This window comes from Syngnathus leptorhynchus, unplaced genomic scaffold (genome assembly GCF_054491065.1).
Source record: "Syngnathus leptorhynchus isolate UIUO unplaced genomic scaffold, UIUO_Slep HiC_scaffold_169, whole genome shotgun sequence".
NCBI classification, from domain to species: Eukaryota; Metazoa; Chordata; class Actinopteri; order Syngnathiformes; family Syngnathidae; genus Syngnathus; species Syngnathus leptorhynchus.
The window spans coordinates 106991-126697 of NW_028232136.1; the positions used below are offsets into that span (position 1 = coordinate 106991).

General features: G+C 40.6%; 1 protein-coding gene across 2 annotated transcripts; it reads left to right on the top strand.

Moving 5' to 3' along the window:
• Positions 1 to 6064: 6064 nt before the first annotated feature.
• LOC147037501 (uncharacterized) lies at positions 6065 to 18554 on the top strand. Of its 2 annotated transcripts, none has more exons than XM_085905145.1 (5): positions 6065 to 6223; positions 6310 to 6475; positions 6553 to 6834; positions 6930 to 7068; positions 16709 to 18554. In XM_085905145.1, the coding sequence occupies exons 2-5, from the start codon at positions 6322 to 6324 to the stop codon at positions 16716 to 16718; spliced, it is 585 nt and encodes a 194-aa protein (XP_085761271.1). In that variant the 5' UTR covers positions 6065 to 6223; positions 6310 to 6321; the 3' UTR covers positions 16719 to 18554. The 2 variants fall into 2 exon arrangements, with proteins under 2 accessions (XP_085761271.1, XP_085761270.1); XM_085905144.1 differs by lacking the exon at positions 16709 to 18554 and having other exon boundaries at positions 6310 to 6342; positions 6425 to 6475; positions 6930 to 7219.
• Positions 18555 to 19707: the final 1153 nt, after the last annotated feature.

The window sequence follows — 19707 nt, forward strand, 5'->3', positions numbered from 1 at the left end:
TAAAGTGTTATGAAAAAAAAGGCTGTTGGGGGCTAGGGAGTATCGAGTTGAACATTATACATGAAGAAATAACCAATTTCATCGTTTGGTTTATGTTTTACACGCGTTTTAAATTTTATTGCCGAAATCGCTTTTTCTCGCCGAGATAAGCACGTTTTCTGAAATGCCGCTCTCCCGTCACTCTGGTTAAAGTGTTATGAAAAAAAAGGCTGTTGGGGGCTAGGGAGTATCGAGTTGATCATTATACATGAAGAAATAACCAATTTCATCGTTTGGTTTATGTTTTACACGCGTTTTAAATTTTATTGCCGAAATCGCTTTTTCTCGCCGAGATAAGCACGTTTTCTGAAATGCCGCTCTCCCGTCACTCTGGTTAAAGTGTTATGAAAAAAAAGGCTGTTGGGGGCTAGGGAGTATCGAGTTGATCATTATACATGAAGAAATAACCAATTTCATCGTTTGGTTTATGTTTTACACGCGTTTTAAATTTTATTGCCGAAATCGCTTTTTCTCGCCGAGATAAGCACGTTTTCTGAAATGCCGCTCTTCCGTCACTCTGGTTAAAGTGTTATGAAAAAAAAGGCTGTTGGGGGCTAGGGAGTATCGAGTTGATCATTATACATGAAGAAATAACCAATTTCATCGTTTGATTTATGTTTTACACGCGTTTTAAATTTTATTGCCGAAATCGCTTTTTCTCGCCGAGATAAGCACGTTTTCTGAAATGCCGCTCTCCCGTCACTCTGGTTAAAGTGTTATGAAAAAAAAGGCTGTTGGGGGCTAGGGAGTATCGAGTTGATCATTATACATGAAGAAATAACCAATTTCATCGTTTGGTTTATGTTTTACACGCGTTTTAAATTTTATTGCCGAAATCGCTTTTTCTCGCCGAGATAAGCACGTTTTCTGAAATGCCGCTCTCCCGTCACTCTGGTTAAAGTGTTATGAAAAAAAAGGCTGTTGGGGGCTAGGGAGTATCGAGTTGATCATTATACATGAAGAAATAACCAATTTCATCGTTTGGTTTATGTTTTACACGCGTTTTAAATTTTATTGCCGAAATCGCTTTTTCTCGCCGAGATAAGCACGTTTTCTGAAATGCCGCTCTCCCGTCACTCTGGTTAAAGTGTTATGAAAAAAAAGGCTGTTGGGGGCTAGGGAGTATCGAGTTGATCATTATACATGAAGAAATAACCAATTTCATCGTTTGGTTTATGTTTTACACGCGTTTTAAATTTTATTGCCGAAATCGCTTTTTCTCGCCGAGATAAGCACGTTTTCTGAAATGCCGCTCTCCCGTCATTCTGGTTAAAGTGTTATGAAAAAAAAGGCTGTTGGGGGCTAGGGAGTATCGAGTTGATCATTATACATGAAGAAATAACCAATTTCATCGTTTGGTTTATGTTTTACACGCGTTTTAAATTTTATTGCCGAAATCGCTTTTTCTCGCCGAGATAAGCACGTTTTCTGAAATGCCGCTCTCCCGTCACTCTGGTTAAAGTGTTATGAAAAAAAAAGGCTGTTGGGGGCTAGGGAGTATCGAGTTGATCATTATACATGAAGAAATAACCAATTTCATCGTTTGGTTTATGTTTTACACGCGTTTTAAATTTTATTGCCGAAATCGCTTTTTCTCGCCGAGATAAGCACGTTTTCTGAAATGCCGCTCTCCCGTCACTCTGGTTAAAGTGTTATGAAAAAAAGGGCTGTTGGGGGCTAGGGAGTATCGAGTTGATCATTATACATGAAGAAATAACCAATTTCATCGTTTGGTTTATGTTTTACACGCGTTTTAAATTTTATTGCCGAAATCGCTTTTTCTCGCCGAGATAAGCACGTTTTCTGAAATGCCGCTCTCCCGTCACTCTGGTTAAAGTGTTGTGAAAAAAAAGGCTGTTGGGGGCTAGGGAGTATCGAGTTGATCATTATACATGAAGAAATAACCAATTTCATCGTTTGGTTTATGTTTTACACGCGTTTTAAATTTTATTGCCGAAATCGCTTTTTCTCGCCGAGATAAGCACGTTTTCTGAAATGCCGCTCTCCCGTCACTCTGGTTAAAGTGTTATGAAAAAAAAGGCTGTTGGGGGCTAGGGAGTATCGAGTTGATCATTATACATGAAGAAATAACCAATTTCATCGTTTGGTTTATGTTTTACACGCGTTTTAAATTTTATTGCCGAAATCGCTTTTTCTCGCCGAGATAAGCACGTTTTCTGAAATGCCGCTCTCCCGTCACTCTGGTTAAAGTGTTATGAAAAAAAAGGCTGTTGGGGGCTAGGGAGTATCGAGTTGATCATTATACATGAAGAAATAACCAATTTCATCGTTTGGTTTATGTTTTACACGCGTTTTAAATTTTATTGCCGAAATCGCTTTTTCTCGCCGAGATAAGCACGTTTTCTGAAATGCCGCTCTCCCGTCACTCTGGTTAAAGTGTTATGAAAAAAAAGGCTGTTGGGGGCTAGGGAGTATCGAGTTGATCATTATACATGAAGAAATAACCAATTTCATCGTTTGGTTTATGTTTTACACGCGTTTTAAATTTTATTGCCGAAATCGCTTTTTCTCGCCGAGATAAGCACGTTTTCTGAAATGCCGCTCTCCCGTCACTCTGGTTAAAGTGTTATGAAAAAAAAGGCTGTTGGGGGCTAGGGAGTATCGAGTTGATCATTATACATGAAGAAATAACCAATTTCATCGTTTGGTTTATGTTTTACACGCGTTTTAAATTTCATTGCCGAAATCGCTTTTTCTCGCCGAGATAAGCACGTTTTCTGAAATGCCGCTCTCCGGTCACTCTGGTTAAAGTGTTATGAAAAAAAAGGCTGTTGGGGGCTAGGGAGTATCGAGTTGATCATTATACATGAAGAAATAACCAATTTCATCGTTTGGTTTATGTTTTACACGCGTTTTAAATTTTATTGCCGAAATCGCTTTTTCTCGCCGAGATAAGCACGTTTTCTGAAATGCCGCTCTCCCGTCACTCTGGTTAAAGTGTTATGAAAAAAAAGGCTGTTGGGGGCTAGGGAGTATCGAGTTGATCATTATACATGAAGAAATAACAAATTTCATCGTTTGGTTTATGTTTTACACGCGTTTTAAATTTTATTGCCGAAATCGCTTTTTCTCGCCGAGATAAGCACGTTTTCTGAAATGCCGCTCTCCCGTCACTCTGGTTAAAGTGTTATGAAAAAAAAGGCTGTTGGGGGCTAGGGAGTATCGAGTTGATCATTATACATGACGAAATAACCAATTTCATCGTTTGGTTTATGTTTTACACGCGTTTTAAATTTTATTGCCGAAATCGCTTTTTCTCGCCGAGATAAGCACGTTTTCTGAAATGCCGCTCTCCCGTCACTCTGGTTAAAGTGTTATGAAAAAAAAGGCTGTTGGGGGCTAGGGAGTATCGAGTTGATCATTATACATGAAGAAATAACCAATTTCATCGTTTGGTTTATGTTTTACACGCGTTTTAAATTTTATTGCCGAAATCGCTTTTTCTCGCCGAGATAAGCACGTTTTCTGAAATGCCGCTCTCCCGTCACTCTGGTTAAAGTGTTATGAAAAAAAAGGCTGTTGGGGGCTAGGGAGTATCGAGTTGATCATTATACATGAAGAAATAACCAATTTCATCGTTTGGTTTATGTTTTACACGCGTTTTAAATTTTATTGCCGAAATCGCTTTTTCTCGCCGAGATAAGCACGTTTTCTGAAATGCCGCTCTCCCGTCACTCTGGTTAAAGTGTTATGAAAAAAAAGGCTGTTGGGGGCTAGGGAGTATCGAGTTGATCATTATACATGAAGAAATAACCAATTTCATCGTTTGGTTTATGTTTTACACGCGTTTTAAATTTTATTGCCGAAATCGCTTTTTCTCGCCGAGATAAGCACGTTTTCTGAAATGCCGCTCTCCCGTCACTCTGGTTAAAGTGTTATGAAAAAAAAGGCTGTTGGGGGCTAGGGAGTATCGAGTTGATCATTATACATGAAAAAATAACCAATTTCATCGTTTGGTTTATGTTTTACACGCGTTTTAAATTTTATTGCCGAAATCGCTTTTTCTCGCCGAGATAAGCACGTTTTCTGAAATGCCGCTCTCCCGTCACTCTGGTTAAAGTGTTATGAAAAAAAAGGCTGTTGGGGGCTAGGGAGTATCGAGTTGATCATTATACATGAAGAAATAACCAATTTCATCGTTTGGTTTATGTTTTACACGCGTTTTAAATTTTATTGCCGAAATCGCTTTTTCTCGCCGAGATAAGCACGTTTTCTGAAATGCCGCTCTCCCGTCACTCTGGTTAAAGTGTTATGAAAAAAAAGGCTGTTGGGGGCTAGGGAGTATCGAGTTGATCATTATACATGAAGAAATAACCAATTTCATCGTTTGGTTTATGTTTTACACGCGTTTTAAATTTTATTGCCGAAATCGCTTTTTCTCGCCGAGATAAGCACGTTTTCTTAAATGCCGCTCTCCCGTCACTCTGGTTAAAGTGTTATGAAAAAAAAGGCTGTTGGGGGCTAGGGAGTATCGAGTTGATCATTATACATGAAGAAATAACCAATTTCATCGTTTGGTTTATGTTTTACACGCGTTTTAAATTTTATTGCCGAAATCGCTTTTTCTCGCCGAGATAAGCACGTTTTCTGAAATGCCGCTCTCCCGTCACTCTGGTTAAAGTGTTATGAAAAAAAAGGCTGTTGGGGGCTAGGGAGTATCGAGTTGATCATTATACATGAAGAAATAACCAATTTCATCGTTTGGTTTATGTTTTACACGCGTTTTAAATTTTATTGCCGAAATCGCTTTTTCTCGCCGAGATAAGCACGTTTTCTGAAATGCCGCTCTCCCGTCACTCTGGTTAAAGTGTTATGAAAAAAAAAGGCTGTTGGGGGCTAGGGAGTATCGAGTTGATCATTATACATGAAGAAATAACCAATTTCATCGTTTGGTTTATGTTTTACACGCGTTTTAAATTTTATTGCCGAAATCGCTTTTTCTCGCCGAGATAAGCACGTTTTCTGAAATGCCGCTCTCCCGTCACTCTCGTTAAAGTGTTATGAAAAAAAAGGCTGTTGGGGGCTAGGGAGTATCGAGTTGATCATTATACATGAAGAAATAACCAATTTCAAGAGAATGGTAGGTGGCCCTTATGACAAAGTTTGATGGAGTAGTGATTTATGACCTTAATAAAAAAGTATTAAATATTTTTTTTTTTTTTTTTTTTTTTTTTTTTTAAAAGAGTTATTGAGGTCATAGAGTTTATGGAGGTCATAGGGAGGTCATAGGTTATAGGGTTAGGTTGTTATTTATTTAAATGTTGAATTATGGGTTAGGGTTAGGGTTTGAGTTTGGTATGAATGTGTATCTGTGGGATGTGTGTGTGGTGTGTGTGTGTGGTTGAAAGTCAAAAATGTTATGAGCTGCTGCTTCCTCCCTCGTCCTGTAGGGGGTGTTTAAGTGTTTCATTCACTTTCATCCTGAGATAGGAGTGGTAAGGTGTGTAAGTTTATTTATCTCAGGATGAGTGTAAATCTTGTTTTGTTTTGTTTTTTGGATGGGGGTAAGTCTGAACATATGTGTTATATCATCTGTAAATCTTGTTTTGTTTATTTTTTGGTGGTGGGAATATGTCTGTAGATGTTTAGGGTCTTAAGATTGTTGGGAGTGTCTGACCTTCTCACCTTGCGCGGCTCTTTACGGCGTGTGTCTGTATCTGGGTTGTATGTGTGTGTATGTGGCTGAGTTAAATTATTTGATGGTGGGAATATGTCTGTACATGTTTTGGGTCTTAAGATTGTTGGGGGGTGTATGACCCTGCTTTATGACCTCGCCGCGTGTATCTGTGGGATGTGTGTGTGTGTGGATGTCTGTGTGGGCCCCATGCGTTTTATGAAACATATATATATTTTTGGTGGTATGTTTCAGTTTAAAAAAGCTTTTAATAATAGTATGAGGTGAAAAAAAATGAATCTTACCTTCCGAGGGATGAAATTAGCTGGTCCTCAGTCCAATTTTGTGTATGGAGGAGAAAATGGAGTTTAAAAATGGGGTGGGGGTTAGGGTTAGGGGTCTTCAGGTCAGAATGTTCTTTAGGGCGGGAAAGTATCTGGATATATAGATGTGCAAGTGTTTAAACAGTCAGAAAAGGCCTTTACAAAGCTCAAACCACCTCAAGTCGGTCTCTACGCTCTGCGGATCTTTTAAAAGCAATGGTGAAAGGTAGGTTGTTTTTTTTTTCTCCTAAAAATAAACTATTCTGTTATAATGCGATTGTATTTATGACGTATGTTTTTTTTTGTACATAGATATTATCGTCTATGCGGACGTCCACAATGCTCGTGAGTTTTATTATGTGTTTACATTATTCTGTTATTTTCTCCATCAGAAATGTGATGTTATTGTTTTTCTCAACAAAAAAAGCGCGGTTAAATGATGACTTCAGTGGAGTCTACTTAACGCAGACGGATTACGGTGAATCACACATTCATTTATGTTAGTTAATATTAATACGTTGATCTTAAAATGTTTAACTTATGTATGTATGTTAGATCTGGTAGGTGCAGCGGAGCAAGACATCCAGAAAAACGGTCTGGGTGACACAGGTCGCGAAGGTTACAAAGAGCCTGCTTCAAACGTGTCGGATGTGTTGGGAGAATCGTCTGACGAGGGCTCAGCTCCGCATCTTTTAAGAGCATTTGAAGACCGACAGAATCGGCTCTTTGCTCAAAAAGCGGATGACGTGTCAGCGGGTCACGTGACGGACGCAGAGCTTGCGAATATTAAGTACGAGGAGTTGAACCAAACTCGCGAATCGTTAAAAGAAATTGAAGGTATGTCGAATTTTGTTTTATATGTATATATATATATATATTATTTTTTCTATCATATATTTATGTTATAACATTGTTTCTTCTGTATACTTCAGGCGCTATTGACAGCCAACCACAGGCTGCTCAACCGAGGCGTCAGATGACTCGGAGTAGGAGGGGTCGAAGAAGGAGCAGGCTCACACACAACCCCCACCCATCCTTCCGTGTGAGAGAGAGGCGTCTGAAAGATTCAAGGTCTCATGCGTGTGACGGTGAATGTATTTACAGACAGCAACTTCGCTCTTGTCTCAAAGTAATACAGACATTGACATCTGCAATTGAAACATCGATAGTTTAAAATAAAAAGGCAATGTCTGACCCTAAACTCACGCCAACTGAGGCAGACGTCATAACAAGCATTGTTGAAATAGATTTTGAAACCGATGAAACAAATCATGAATCAGGTACAAGGCAGAGATTTTGTGATACCCCTGAACTAGATCAACAAATCTTGACAATTAACAACGATATTGAAATGTTATCGGATGGTGCGTATAGGAGTCAAATATCAGAATTAACATCACACCTGCTATCTGCTCTAGAGGGTGTAAATGCGGTGGTATCGGGTGAGCAGAGTGCCCTCAGCCCCGATGTGCCTAATCATTTACAAAGTGTGGTAGAGGGTCTTAATAATCAAAGTGTCAATGAAGGTAGCCAAAGTCCTACACACATTTCTTCACAATTGTTAAACTTGATAACTGAATTAAATAACCACACGTATGAGAGTGTACGTTGTCTCAGTCCTAACATACCGGCGCAACTGATTGACATTATCAACGAGTTAAATGTACAGGCGCCTGACCCGACTCACGATAATCAGTCTGTGTTGAATGATGAAATAATTGATGACATGTGCGTTGAACCCTTGGCGTGTATTGATGGTAGCGACATAGCGCCGTGCCTACAAACTCGCCAACAGCCTAACAACTGCGCTGTAATAATTGATCATCAAATTGGGGGCGACATAGCGCCGTCTCAACATACGGCGTTTCAGCAACCTGACGCTACCTCTCAGCCGCTGAGTCGTGTTCAACCCGCAGGCTCGGAACCTGTCGCTACCTCTCAGCCTCTAAGCCGTGTTCAACAAGGTGGCTCGGCTGTAGTTAACAGACCCCATTTCAATAATGTTGAAGTGCGGAGACGTATAAATCCCCCCATGCAATCGGGTAGCAGGGATTTTGCTTCTTTTTACATGCATATCGAAAATAACATCGAAGGTGTTTTGGAGGAGGTAGATGACATTGCACAAACGGGGGATGCAATTCAGATTGAGATTGTGGGGGGTGGTGACGAAAGAGCACATACCTACCAGCAAATGACTGATATAGACTCTATGAGGGAGCATGTACAAAGTATGCTAGAGCGTTTAGCACAGTCTAACACAGAACTTATGCTCGATGAAGGTTTAGAATTAGTGGTACAAATATTCAAGCCTTTGCGTGGAGGTATGCGTCGCAAACTGATACAATCCACTAATGTAGAAATATTAAAGAGAAAAAAACGACATTTGTACATGACTCTTAACAAAGACAACAATCTATGCTTTGCTCTCGCGTTAGCACATCTGCTAAACAGCTCGCTAACAACAAAGCAGGCCACACAGCAGGCTCGGCTCTTACAAGAGAGTGTAGGTTTGAACTGTCACACAGCTGTAAGTCTGGCTGATGTACACAAATTCGAGAAAGCCCTCAAAAGAAAGATAGTTGTAATGTACAGAAAAGCCGACTGCCGTCCTATGACTTTTTTTGAGACTCGCTACCCCAAATCAGCCGATGATATTTTGTTTATCCTTTTACTAGAGAATCATTTCTACGGCGTTAAATCCATTGAGGGGTTTGTAGGTCATACATATTTCTGTAGACACTGCTTCAAAGGTCACGAGAATTGGGAGCAGCATCGGTGCCCGGGGCACTGTCACGTGTGTCTTGATGCGAGATGTAAACAGCTACCCTTTAAACGTGTAATCTGTCCTGATTGTAATAAGACTTGTTATAATGACGAGTGTTTTATCAAACATAAAGAGCCGCGCAAGGCGAGAAGGTCAGACATCCTCAAAACTAACTGTGACACATATAAAAAATGCATGCAATGCGGCTTGCAATATTATGTGAAACCAGGTGCTAGTCGTGTCAAGCATCATTGCCTCGCTAAAAAATGTGCTGTGTGCGGTGACGACTTGAGGGGAGATACAATGCTTGATCCTCATCTGTGTTACATCCAACCTCTAAAAGCACAGCCTCCTTGTAGAAATGTAATATACTACGATTTTGAAACCTATGTAGATGAAGACGGGTCACTCAAACCCTTTCTTGTTTGTTGTAAATCGAATAGTATGGAGAAGCATTGGTTTGGTACCGATTGTGTCGACGGTTTTGTTAGTTTTTTCAGAAACCCTCGTTTCAAAGGTTCGACTTTTGTAGCACATAATGCTAGAGGTTTTGATTCCTACATTTTACTCAACAGAATGATCGATCTGGGTGTCAAATTTGACATTATAATGCAAGGGAGTAAGGTTCTCTCTTTTGTGGATGTTGATTTCAAATCGCGATACATAGACTCGCTCTCATTTCTGACCATGGCGCTAAGTGCGATCCCAAAGGCCCTAGGGTTTGAAGACAAATCAAAGGGGTACTTTCCACACAAATTCAGCTCGTTGGCTCATCTGAATTATGTAGGGTCTTATCCCGAGCCTTCGTCTTACGATGTTGAACGCCTGGCCCCCTCAGAGCGTGCAAAGTTCTACGAATGGTATGACAAAAACAGTATGGGGTCGTTTGATTTTGCCCAGCAGGCTGTAGCCTACTGTAAGAATGACGTGAACTTGTTATTCCAGGGTGGTGAGACATTTAGGGGTGAGTTTTTCGAAGCTACAGGTTGTGACCCCTTCAACGCTGTGACAATCGCCTCAGCCTGCATGAGTGTGTTCCGCACAAGATTCCTGAAGCCTCAAACACTGGCCATTACACCTGCAGACAACTACACGAACCAATATAAAGCTTTCTCGCAAGACGCTATCCAATATTTGCTGTGGGTCATGCACAGTCAAAATGTTCACATCAGACACGCTTTAAACGGCGGGGAAGTCAAAATAGACAACTTCTTTGTAGACGGTTATAGAGAGGTTGGAGGTGTGCGTATAGTGTATGAATATTTTGGATGCTATCACCACGGTTGTTCAGAATGCTTCGATCTTGCTAAAATATGTCCGACGACAAAACGCCCCTTTCAGGAAAGGTTCGATGCCACCCAAAAGAAAATTCGAGAACTACGTCTTAAACCGAATTTGCAACTTGTAATTATGTGGGAGCACGAATGGTTGCGAATGAAAAAGTTAGACGCGGCGACGGGCGAATTCATCAAAAAAGCTAAATTCCCATCACCGCTAAAGCCTAGACAAGCTTTGTTCGGGGGGCGGACAAACGCGTTTGTTTTAAGATATACCCCAAAACCTAACGAACGTGTGCTTTATGTTGATGTCACGTCGCTGTATCCATTTATCAATAGCACCTGTCTCTACCCCATTGATCATCCTGAAATCTTCCACAATGACTTCAAGGACCCCAGGATGTATTTCGGCTTCATCAGCGCTACAGTTAACCCACCGAGGGGGTTATATTTTCCTGTTTTGCCCTACAAATCACCTAAAGGTAAACTGCTATTCACATTATGTCGCACCTGTGGCGATGCCAACAATCAAAATACAGCCTGTGCGCACACTGATGAGCAAAGGTCATTAACGGGTGTCTGGACAACCCCTGAATTCGCCAAGGCTCTCGACCTCGGTTACACCGTTGTGAATATTTCCGAGGTATGGCATTACAGTCGAAAGAGTGACGCCATTTTTACCGACTATATGAGGACTTTTTTGAAAGGTAAACAGGAATCTTCAGGGTACCCCGCACATGTCATCAATCAGGCTGATAGAAACCAGTATATCGAGGATTATAAGACGCATCAAAATATTCAACTAGATCCTTCCAAAATTAGAGTGAATCCTGGAAAAAGGCAAGTTTCAAAACTATGTCTGAACAATCTCTGGGGTAAGTTGGCGCAGCGTGAGAACATGCCAAGCACAAAGATTGTGACAAAAACTAAGGATTTTCTCGAACTGCTTTTTTCAGGTCTGTATGACGTGACATTTATCCACTTTCTCAACAAAAAACGAGCGATGGTGCAGTATTGTTTTCGAACAAACACTGAGAAACCATTGACGAAAACTACAAATGTGGCTGCGGCGTGTTTTACAACGGCGTACGCTCGTTTGAAAATGTACGGCTATTTGGAAATGCTACAGAACCGGGTTTTGTACACTGATACGGACAGTATTATCTATACAGCTTTGCCCGGTGAAAGCGTTCTGCCTCTGGGAGACTATCTGGGTGATTTGACAGACGAGCTTTCCAACGACAGCATTGTAGATTTTGTCTCCGCAGGCCCCAAGACCTACGCATACAAACTGAGAAACAGTGGACGTGTCGTGATGAAGGTCAAAGGTATCACCCAAACACATGAAAGCGGGCAAAACATCAATTTCGATAGCATGCTTGATCTGGTTCAGGGGTACATCAACAACCAAGGCGCGTGCTCGGACGTGCTCTCTACCCCGCAACACGTCATTGTACGTGATAAAAAAGGCTTCCGATTAAAGAATGCCTCATTCAATAAGAGACTGAGGGTCGTGTACGATAAGAGACGCCTAGTCGGGCGAGGTCAGACGTTGCCTTTTGGGTTTTAACATTTTTTTTGTTTTCCATGTGTAAAAATGTCTTTGAACCAAATTGAATTTGATCCTAGATTAGAACTACCTTTTGCCTGTATAATTAGTGGCCCTAGTGGATGTGGCAAGACTTTTCTGGTGAAAAATGTTTTAGAACACACAGATCATGTCATGAGACAAAAGCCTCATAATATTGTATGGGTTTATACTTCGGCCCAACCTTTGTATGATGAAGTCAAAAGTATGAATAAAAATATTGTATTTATCAAAGGATTGCCTGAATCTTTTGACGATGAAAAGTTGTTCCCCCCGCAGCAAAACCATCTGCTGATATTGGACGATGTCATCTTTCAAGCCTCAGACAATCAGGAAGTGGTTCGAATTTTTACACAATATAGGCATCATATGAATCTAAGCGTCATCATGTTAACGCAGAACATCTTCCACCAGGGTAAATTTAGCCGTACTATAAGCCTAAACAGTAATTATCTAGTTTTGTTCAAAAATCCACGCGATAAATTGCAGGTAACTGTTCTGGCTAATCAAATCTGCCCCAACAACCGGAAGTTCTTTCTGGAATGTTTTGAAGATGCGACGAGGGATCCGTACGGCTATTTACTGGTTGATTTGACGCCTACGTGTCCAGAACAATACAGACTGCGCACAGGCATACTACACAATCAATGGCCTACTGTTTATATTCCTAAGCAATAAAAACAATGTCTAAACTGTTAAAAAGAAATGCGGCGTTACTTAAGACTCTCTTTACCTGCAAGCCGGGCGAACGCAAACATTTACTCCTCAGAGCTCCTGCCAGTTTACTAAAAGCGCTATGTGAGATTGCTTTAAATCTCCTAAAAGGCCACATACCTCTAAATTCGAAACAATACAAAAAACTTAAAAAACAAAAAAGGAATATTCGATTTCTAGCCGATAAAAAAAATACTTTAAAGAAGAAAAGAGCTGTATTGGTTCAAAAAGGTGGTTTCATTTTCCCGTTGCTGGCTGCTTTTGCTCCTGTACTCGGAAGCGTCATCGGAGGCCTCATAAATAAATAAATTAAAAAAAAATGAGTTTGAAAACGGCGAATAAATTGTACCTCGTCTCCCCATACCAACTAGACAGGATGACTCGAGCGCAGCCAAACATCCTCGATACAGCTGAACGGGATTTAGATCGGCAGATGAAACAGGTGTTGGAAAATAAAAATTTAAATCAATACGAAAAAATCAAAATGTATCAAAGCCTAATGCAACGTTACAGAGGATTATTAAAACAAAAGAATGAGGAGAGTGCCCCCATCACACTGAACGTATCGCAAGATCAGATAGAACGCGCCACCCCTTCCAATCAGAACAACAACGCCACGGAGCTGACGGAGATGGAGACGAGAGAACAGGTGCACGAGGACCCGCCGGGGATGAAAACTACGCAACAGGTGCAAACGGAGGAATGGACAGGGATTCTCGACGCTATAGGATCACGACATCATCGAAACGCCGCATACGTGTTGAGAAAATTAGCATCGAACGATATAGGATGGACGCCTCGGGGCGAATTTATATTTAATGGAAATCTTATCAGAGGATCTCATATGACCGATTTGATAAAAAAGCTCGTCGTGAGCGGTAAGAAAGTAGGCGGTCCTCCTATAGGCTGGAGTGAATTTTTGGAAACATTAACCCGTCTTAATTTACCGGAATCAAGCATTTCCAACCCTTTGGCACGTTCTGACTTTAAACGTTTAAAATACGCTAGAGCTGAAGATGAAGACGTTTCCCAAGCTAAAAATGCAAACGCAAAAAACATTAAGAAAAAAAAAAGAAAGCAAGCCGCAATGGCTCAAAAATGGGTTAGTTATTAAATATGAGAAATTTGATGTATGGTGAAATAAAAAAAAAACGTATATTGTATATGTTAGCATAAAAACACACTTGACTCTGTAACTCTCTTTTTAAAGATGTTTTATTGAATAAAAAGAGTTTTATAAAAAACATTAACGTGACTACGTACAATGACATTTTTTAAACTTATGCAAAGAACACGATGTCTGACCCCCGCACACTCGCCGAGCCCCACGTGATTTTCGAACAAAGGAGGTAACCATTGCATCATTGTGTAGGGGGTCTGTCGTGTAGCTATCCAAAACATCCAGATAAGTTAACCCGCATCTTCGTTGACTTAAATAATAAACACAGTGATGACCGCAGGTGCTCGTCAGTTCGTGTTGTAGTTGAATGTTATGGTAAATTATACGGTTAGAATGTTTTTTCAGAAAATCCAATATACTCTTAGGGTAAAATATATGGTCGGGTTCTAAACCAAAAGGGTCAAAGAATGTGGCCGAACCGTCTTTTTCTAACGTTAACCCCAGCCAGTGTTCCCCCGGCAGATGCCTCGGGTGCGTGTTTACAATGTAGTGTCTGGGGGGTGTGTCTGTGACGTCATGCAACTCGTCTGCTGCAAAAACGCCTCCAAAGAGAGGCCCATGTTGACGCCTCATGAAACTGGTCAATTCACGCCCGTTCATCTTAATATTAATAATAATCCATCAGCACCTCTCTCTTGGCGTTGATTTCGATAATTGAATCATAAGCGGCGTAAACAATTAACGTTGTTGTGTGCGGAAGCGGATTACGAAATCGTAGATCCAGTCTGAGCACGCCGTTGTTTACTGGGGCAATGGCTCCTGAATCATCTCCGGGGTTCAGATTGAAGACAAAAAGCGAGTAACCTTGATTAAAATCATCTTGATCGATACAGAGTGGTAAATCCTTCAAAAAACGCCCCGTCGCTGTGAAAAGATTAAGGTATTCGCGTGTAGAAAGCCCCCCGCCAAAATAAGGCTGAAAAGCTTTGGACGGAATCTGTCGGCCTTCTTGGGAGAGACTTAGATATTCAATGTCGCCGTTGATAAAATTAAATGGATTTAAATCTTTTCTCCCAGCAAAACTCAAATGATTTACGAGGGCTAACACTATTTGTTTTGGCATATGTCCGAGAAACAGATTATCCTGATGACATATTCTGGAATTCTGAGCAATGGAAAACGTTTTAAGACAAATTCTCGTTAAAGGATAAATGGCATTGCCCTTGTGTAACGCTGCTTCGTGGCCAATAGCGACGGCTGGCGACACAGTTACTTTTTTCACAAATAATGTTGCCCCTAAAATCTTGAGACAGACGTCGTTGTTAGAAGCGCTCATGAGACAGAAATCATCGTTGGCTCTGGATAATTTCAAACGTAGATCCACGTGATTCAGTAGATGACGCTCGCAGAAAAATATATCGCTGTGTATGGGCCCCATAATTTGGAACTCTTGTGATTCTGCCAGTCGTAAAGCGCGCTTCCATAGTCCATCGTTGATATTGGGGCCTTCAAAAGCAATAGAGTCCATACGTCCCCTAGTATCTTTAACAAACATCCCAGCTGAGAATTGTGAATGGAGGGTATCTCTTGAAAAATTTAACAAAGTCTCAATTATTGCCCTATAGGGGTGAGTCGCACTAGATTGTGATATAAGACGGTCCCCTAGAACGACGTCAACTTGTGAAAATATGGTATTAAGAGGATAATTAATAATCCCCACAGCTTCATTCGCTGCTAGATTGCTTCCGTCTTTGTGTAATACTTTTAAACGTAAATGCAGCAATGTATCAGATAGATCGAGATATTTAGAGCCATCTCCGGGGATAAAAAATTCAATCGGGCCCGAATCTGTAATTGCCGATAAAGGAGGAATCTCCACATACTGTGTTTGATCTATTGATAATTGTGTAAGAGGTGGAGCAAAAATATCCAGCTCACTAAGACTGCATTCTTGGGAATTAAAATGTAAAAGCGACATTTTATTTATTTTATTTTTATTTTTTTAAGAGAATATGTCCGTCCTACGTCTTGGTCGCCTTTTGATGACTGGTTTGAAGTTTTTGATACTGCGTGTCTTTTTATTTATTCTCAATCTGAGGCCTGAGGGTCTTCGGCCACGACGTGAAAGAACTACAAGCCCCGCACCTCCTTGAGCGGCTTCCGGTTTACGTTTTATTTTTTCAATGACGCGGCCCGCCACATCCGTAGCAATGTTCCGCGCGGCACTTTGCAGATGCGGTCTGGCTAGGTTGAAACCTGATTTCAACATTGGAGCAACAAAACGAAATAGCTTCGCGAATATAGACCCTATCCCACGTCCGTACTGAACTGGGGCACCGTGGAAACCAGGATAGGAACCACCTATTTGACTTTCATAATATTTGACGAATCGATATAGATCGGGATGTGTCTCGAGTCTCATATTTTTCTAATGTTTCGGTCTAAAATGTAGAACTAGAACGATCTTCCCGTATTTGAAATTGATTGGTTGATTCTGGTCTGTGCGAATGCTAATATGGATGTGCTCAATGTGGCGTTTGTTTACATCTAAATAATATAACGTGGTGAAACTTCTATTTATGAGCGATCCAAATTCCCCTTCTAAAGGCAGGCTCCTTAGTAAAGGGGCGTGGGCGTCGCCAACAGTCTGATAGTGTATTACATCGGCGTAAATGAAAAGATGGTACCGCCCTCCCCTTCGATCAGCTGTCCGCGGGGCCTTTGTCCAATCTGTTTTTAATGGAAACCATTGCTCAGCCGGCAGGCCTACTAAATAAGCTAACGGTTCGTTAAATTTTAGTTCGTAGGGTTCTTTGGTGTGAAATTTAAATCTATGGGTATGTTGGTCGTATTCCACGTTTATTTTTTTGTTGGAAGCTTTCAATAACTGCGTTTTAATATCTTCAGCCAAGGAGTTGAGATCGCCATATATCTCCCCCTGCAGTTTCACCAGGGTGGGTAGGGGTGCCTCGTGAGGCTCGGTTGCTGGTTTTGTCATCTCTCTAAAGTAGAAGCCCCTTTTTTTCTCCGGTACATCTACACACGTGTTCACATATGTAATTTCACAAATAGCGACTTCCCAGGGCCCCTTTAAATCGATATTCTGGACCAATTCGACTCTAAAGTCCGTATTTGTATTATTCGGATACAAATGCATACTTGCGTTGGAGGTCAGGGTTACATAAAATCCATCCCTGACTTCACCCATCTTGATATTTTATGTGTAATGATTGGTTTTGTCATTTCAGATATCTTTAACACTGCTGGCTGCCACCCAAGAATCAAATTTCGGAGGCCATCCGACCCAGCGTATCAAAAGTTCACGCCTCCCTGAGACCGTTCGGGATTTAAGAATTTTCTGAATGCTGAAAAATGTATTTTTCTTAATTTTCACTTTTTGGAGCTCATCTGCATAGAATACGCCATCTAGCGGCTCTCCGTCGTAATCGCTGAGTTTGTAAACCTTTGGAAAACGATTGAGAATTTCTACTACAGTGAAAAACTCATCTGAGAAAGATTGTTCGTACGATTTGTCAAAGACACCCTTTATTTTGGAAATTCTAACGTTGTCTCCTACGGCGAATCTTTTTTTATCACTCTTCTGTAGAGATACGTTGCCGTACAGGTTACGGAAAACGATGTCTGTATTTTCCATAGTCACCTCATTAGGCGACATCTTAATACTACGATGAAATGAATTATTATAAGAGGATAGAAAATCTTGAATTTTGTCGACATAACGTCTTGTATTATGCGCAGTGAAAAACCGCCACATCCTGGTCTTAAGAGTCCGATTAAAACGCTCGACTGTTTGTGCTTTCAAATCCGACGCTGTGGAAAAATGGATGATTTTATGACGTTTTATTAATTTCTGGAATTGCTTGTTGAAGAATTCTGTGCCAGCGTCCGTCTGCAAACGTAGCGGGATTCCGCTGTCTGACAGAATTGATTCAAATGCTTGGCTCACACTGGCGGCTGATTTATCCTTCAGAACGCGAGCAAAAGCCTTCTTTGAGAAAATGTCAATCACGGTGAGAATATATTTCATCCCATCATTATGTGATGACAAAATTTGCATATCACATAAATCGGCTTGTAGTTGTCTTTGAGCTCGGCGTGTGAAAACTTTGTTTCTAGAGAAAGTCAGTCTTGCAGGTTTGTGTAATGTATATGCATTTTCTCCCGCAAGGAATGATTTCACTTTCTTCAAAGTGGGTTGGTTTTTTTTACAGCTCAAGAGAGCCGCCTTGTGGAGACGTTGAGCACCACCGAAACTTGCTGGATTTTTAACATTATAATACAATTTTTTCAGACATCTTTCCTCAGCCATTGTTGCAACCGTTGTGACAAATATGGAACCCGTTCGTGGTTTTAAAATGTTTATTGAAAGGAGAAAAACAGGTAAAATTCTTTTTTTTTTTGGTTACAATATATAAAACAAACCAGGTGTTAAACGTATAATGTTTGTTCTGGTTAGAATATAATCAAACAATGCGGTATAGGAGAAACAAGGTACATTTAAAAAAAAGGTATATTATAAAAATAAAAAAGTACATTTAAAAAAAAGGTACATTATAAAAATAAAAAAGTACATTTAAAAAAAAGGCACATAGTTTTGTATTACATTTTAAGAACGTACATACGCTATCATAGACCGTATCACATGTTTCGGTACATTTGATTCGATAAGAATTTTGAATTTGTTCAATTCGGTTTTAACATCAATTGGAATATTATTGCGTATATGTACAATAATCAAATCATGGAACAATGTCATCAGAGTAAACAGGTGTGCGACAGTTATTTCACTCCATTCGTTGATAACGAGTTTCAATTTGTTAAAGACTTCTTCTAAATTTGATAAAATACACACTAGATTAGTCCAAGTAATTTCTAAAACATTTTGGGATATATGTCTTATTTTTTCCATAATATCCACCAATTTCTGGACAGAAGCGTCGTTATTAGTGTCACGCTGTATAATTACTCGTTCCAAATCCTCAGTCCAATTTTGCAAATCGTTTCTTCTCAAAGAATTACCCATTTCTCTCAACCTCGTGTCTATGAAACACAAATTCAATCGCAGAATCAGAAATTTGGGCAAACTGTTTGTAATCAATAATACAGCTTTCTAGTTTCCCGAAGATGTCTTCTTCATAGGACAGATCTAACAAAATGACATTGATGATTTTTTTAACGTCTATTTGTGGTAACTGAATATCGAGGTGCGTCAGCATTCTGTAAATAGCAGAAAAGAACTGTCTATTACATACTGATTTCATGATCTTATGGAAATTTTCGAACATATAATAATTTTCATGTTTTATGTACAGACATGTATGTCTCATCTGAGAAAGATCATCCAATTCACAAGCCAAACAATCACTTGCGGTATGTTTAAGCAGATTTTTGTGTAGTAAGAGAACTACCAACAATTTGATTCTTACATATTCAAGCGGCGACATCCATGGTAGCGCATTTTCGATTTCAAAACTGACGCTGGTTGATGACGAGGTGGATGGCAACGTTGAAGCCGCGGATGATGATGATTTCTTGCTCATCACCGACCTGGATGTTGATTTGTCGGGGTCGCTGTTCAATACTGCCCCCTTTGGTGAATTCTCGCAGTCGCTGTTCATTACTGGTCCTTCTGTTGAGGCGAGATCTGGAGGTGAAGGCTGTTTTGCAGACAGGGAGACATTATCTGCTTCAAATGGTGGAATTGCCAGCTCGGGATACCATAGCTCCGATTCCACCGGGTTGTCCAGCGTGGTGAAAGACTGTCGTCTGGCCTCCTTTGCGTGCCAGGTAGCCGGTTCCTTCAACAGACGTGTGAATCGCCGATCTGTTTTTCCCTCTTCGTCTTCTTCATCCGATGAAATTATGATGATCGATTCGGCGTATAGCAACGGTGCGAATTCTTTCAAACATTCTCGACCGCAGTCATCTTTTGCAGAATCAGGATGCCGGGTCCCCGGATACGTGACGGTGCGTTCAGGGCAAATCGGTGTGGAAGTCTGCATGTCGATGTCAGCTTCATCAGAAGCACAGCCGTGGGGGAACGGCGGTGAGGATGCAGGTGAACACAAATTAATTACCTCTTCGTGGTGATGTTGTAGGCCTTTCAGAATCTTTTGTTTCGGTTCCTTGTCTGCATCTTGGAAGGTAGGCAGAAGATTTTTGGCGCATCGTTTGTCAGACATTTTTTGTCTTGAGCAGCGAGATGTTTCTTGGCGAGATTCTTTGA

Bases quoted from the DNA above. Each gene is read 5' to 3' on its own strand.
- LOC147037501 (XM_085905144.1), top strand. The intron at 6,343-6,424 runs GTGAGTTTTATT...CAACAAAAAAAG, and splicing joins TGCGGACGTCCACAATGCTC to CGCGGTTAAATGATGACTTC. The intron at 6,835-6,929 runs GTATGTCGAATT...TGTATACTTCAG, and splicing joins ATCGTTAAAAGAAATTGAAG to GCGCTATTGACAGCCAACCA.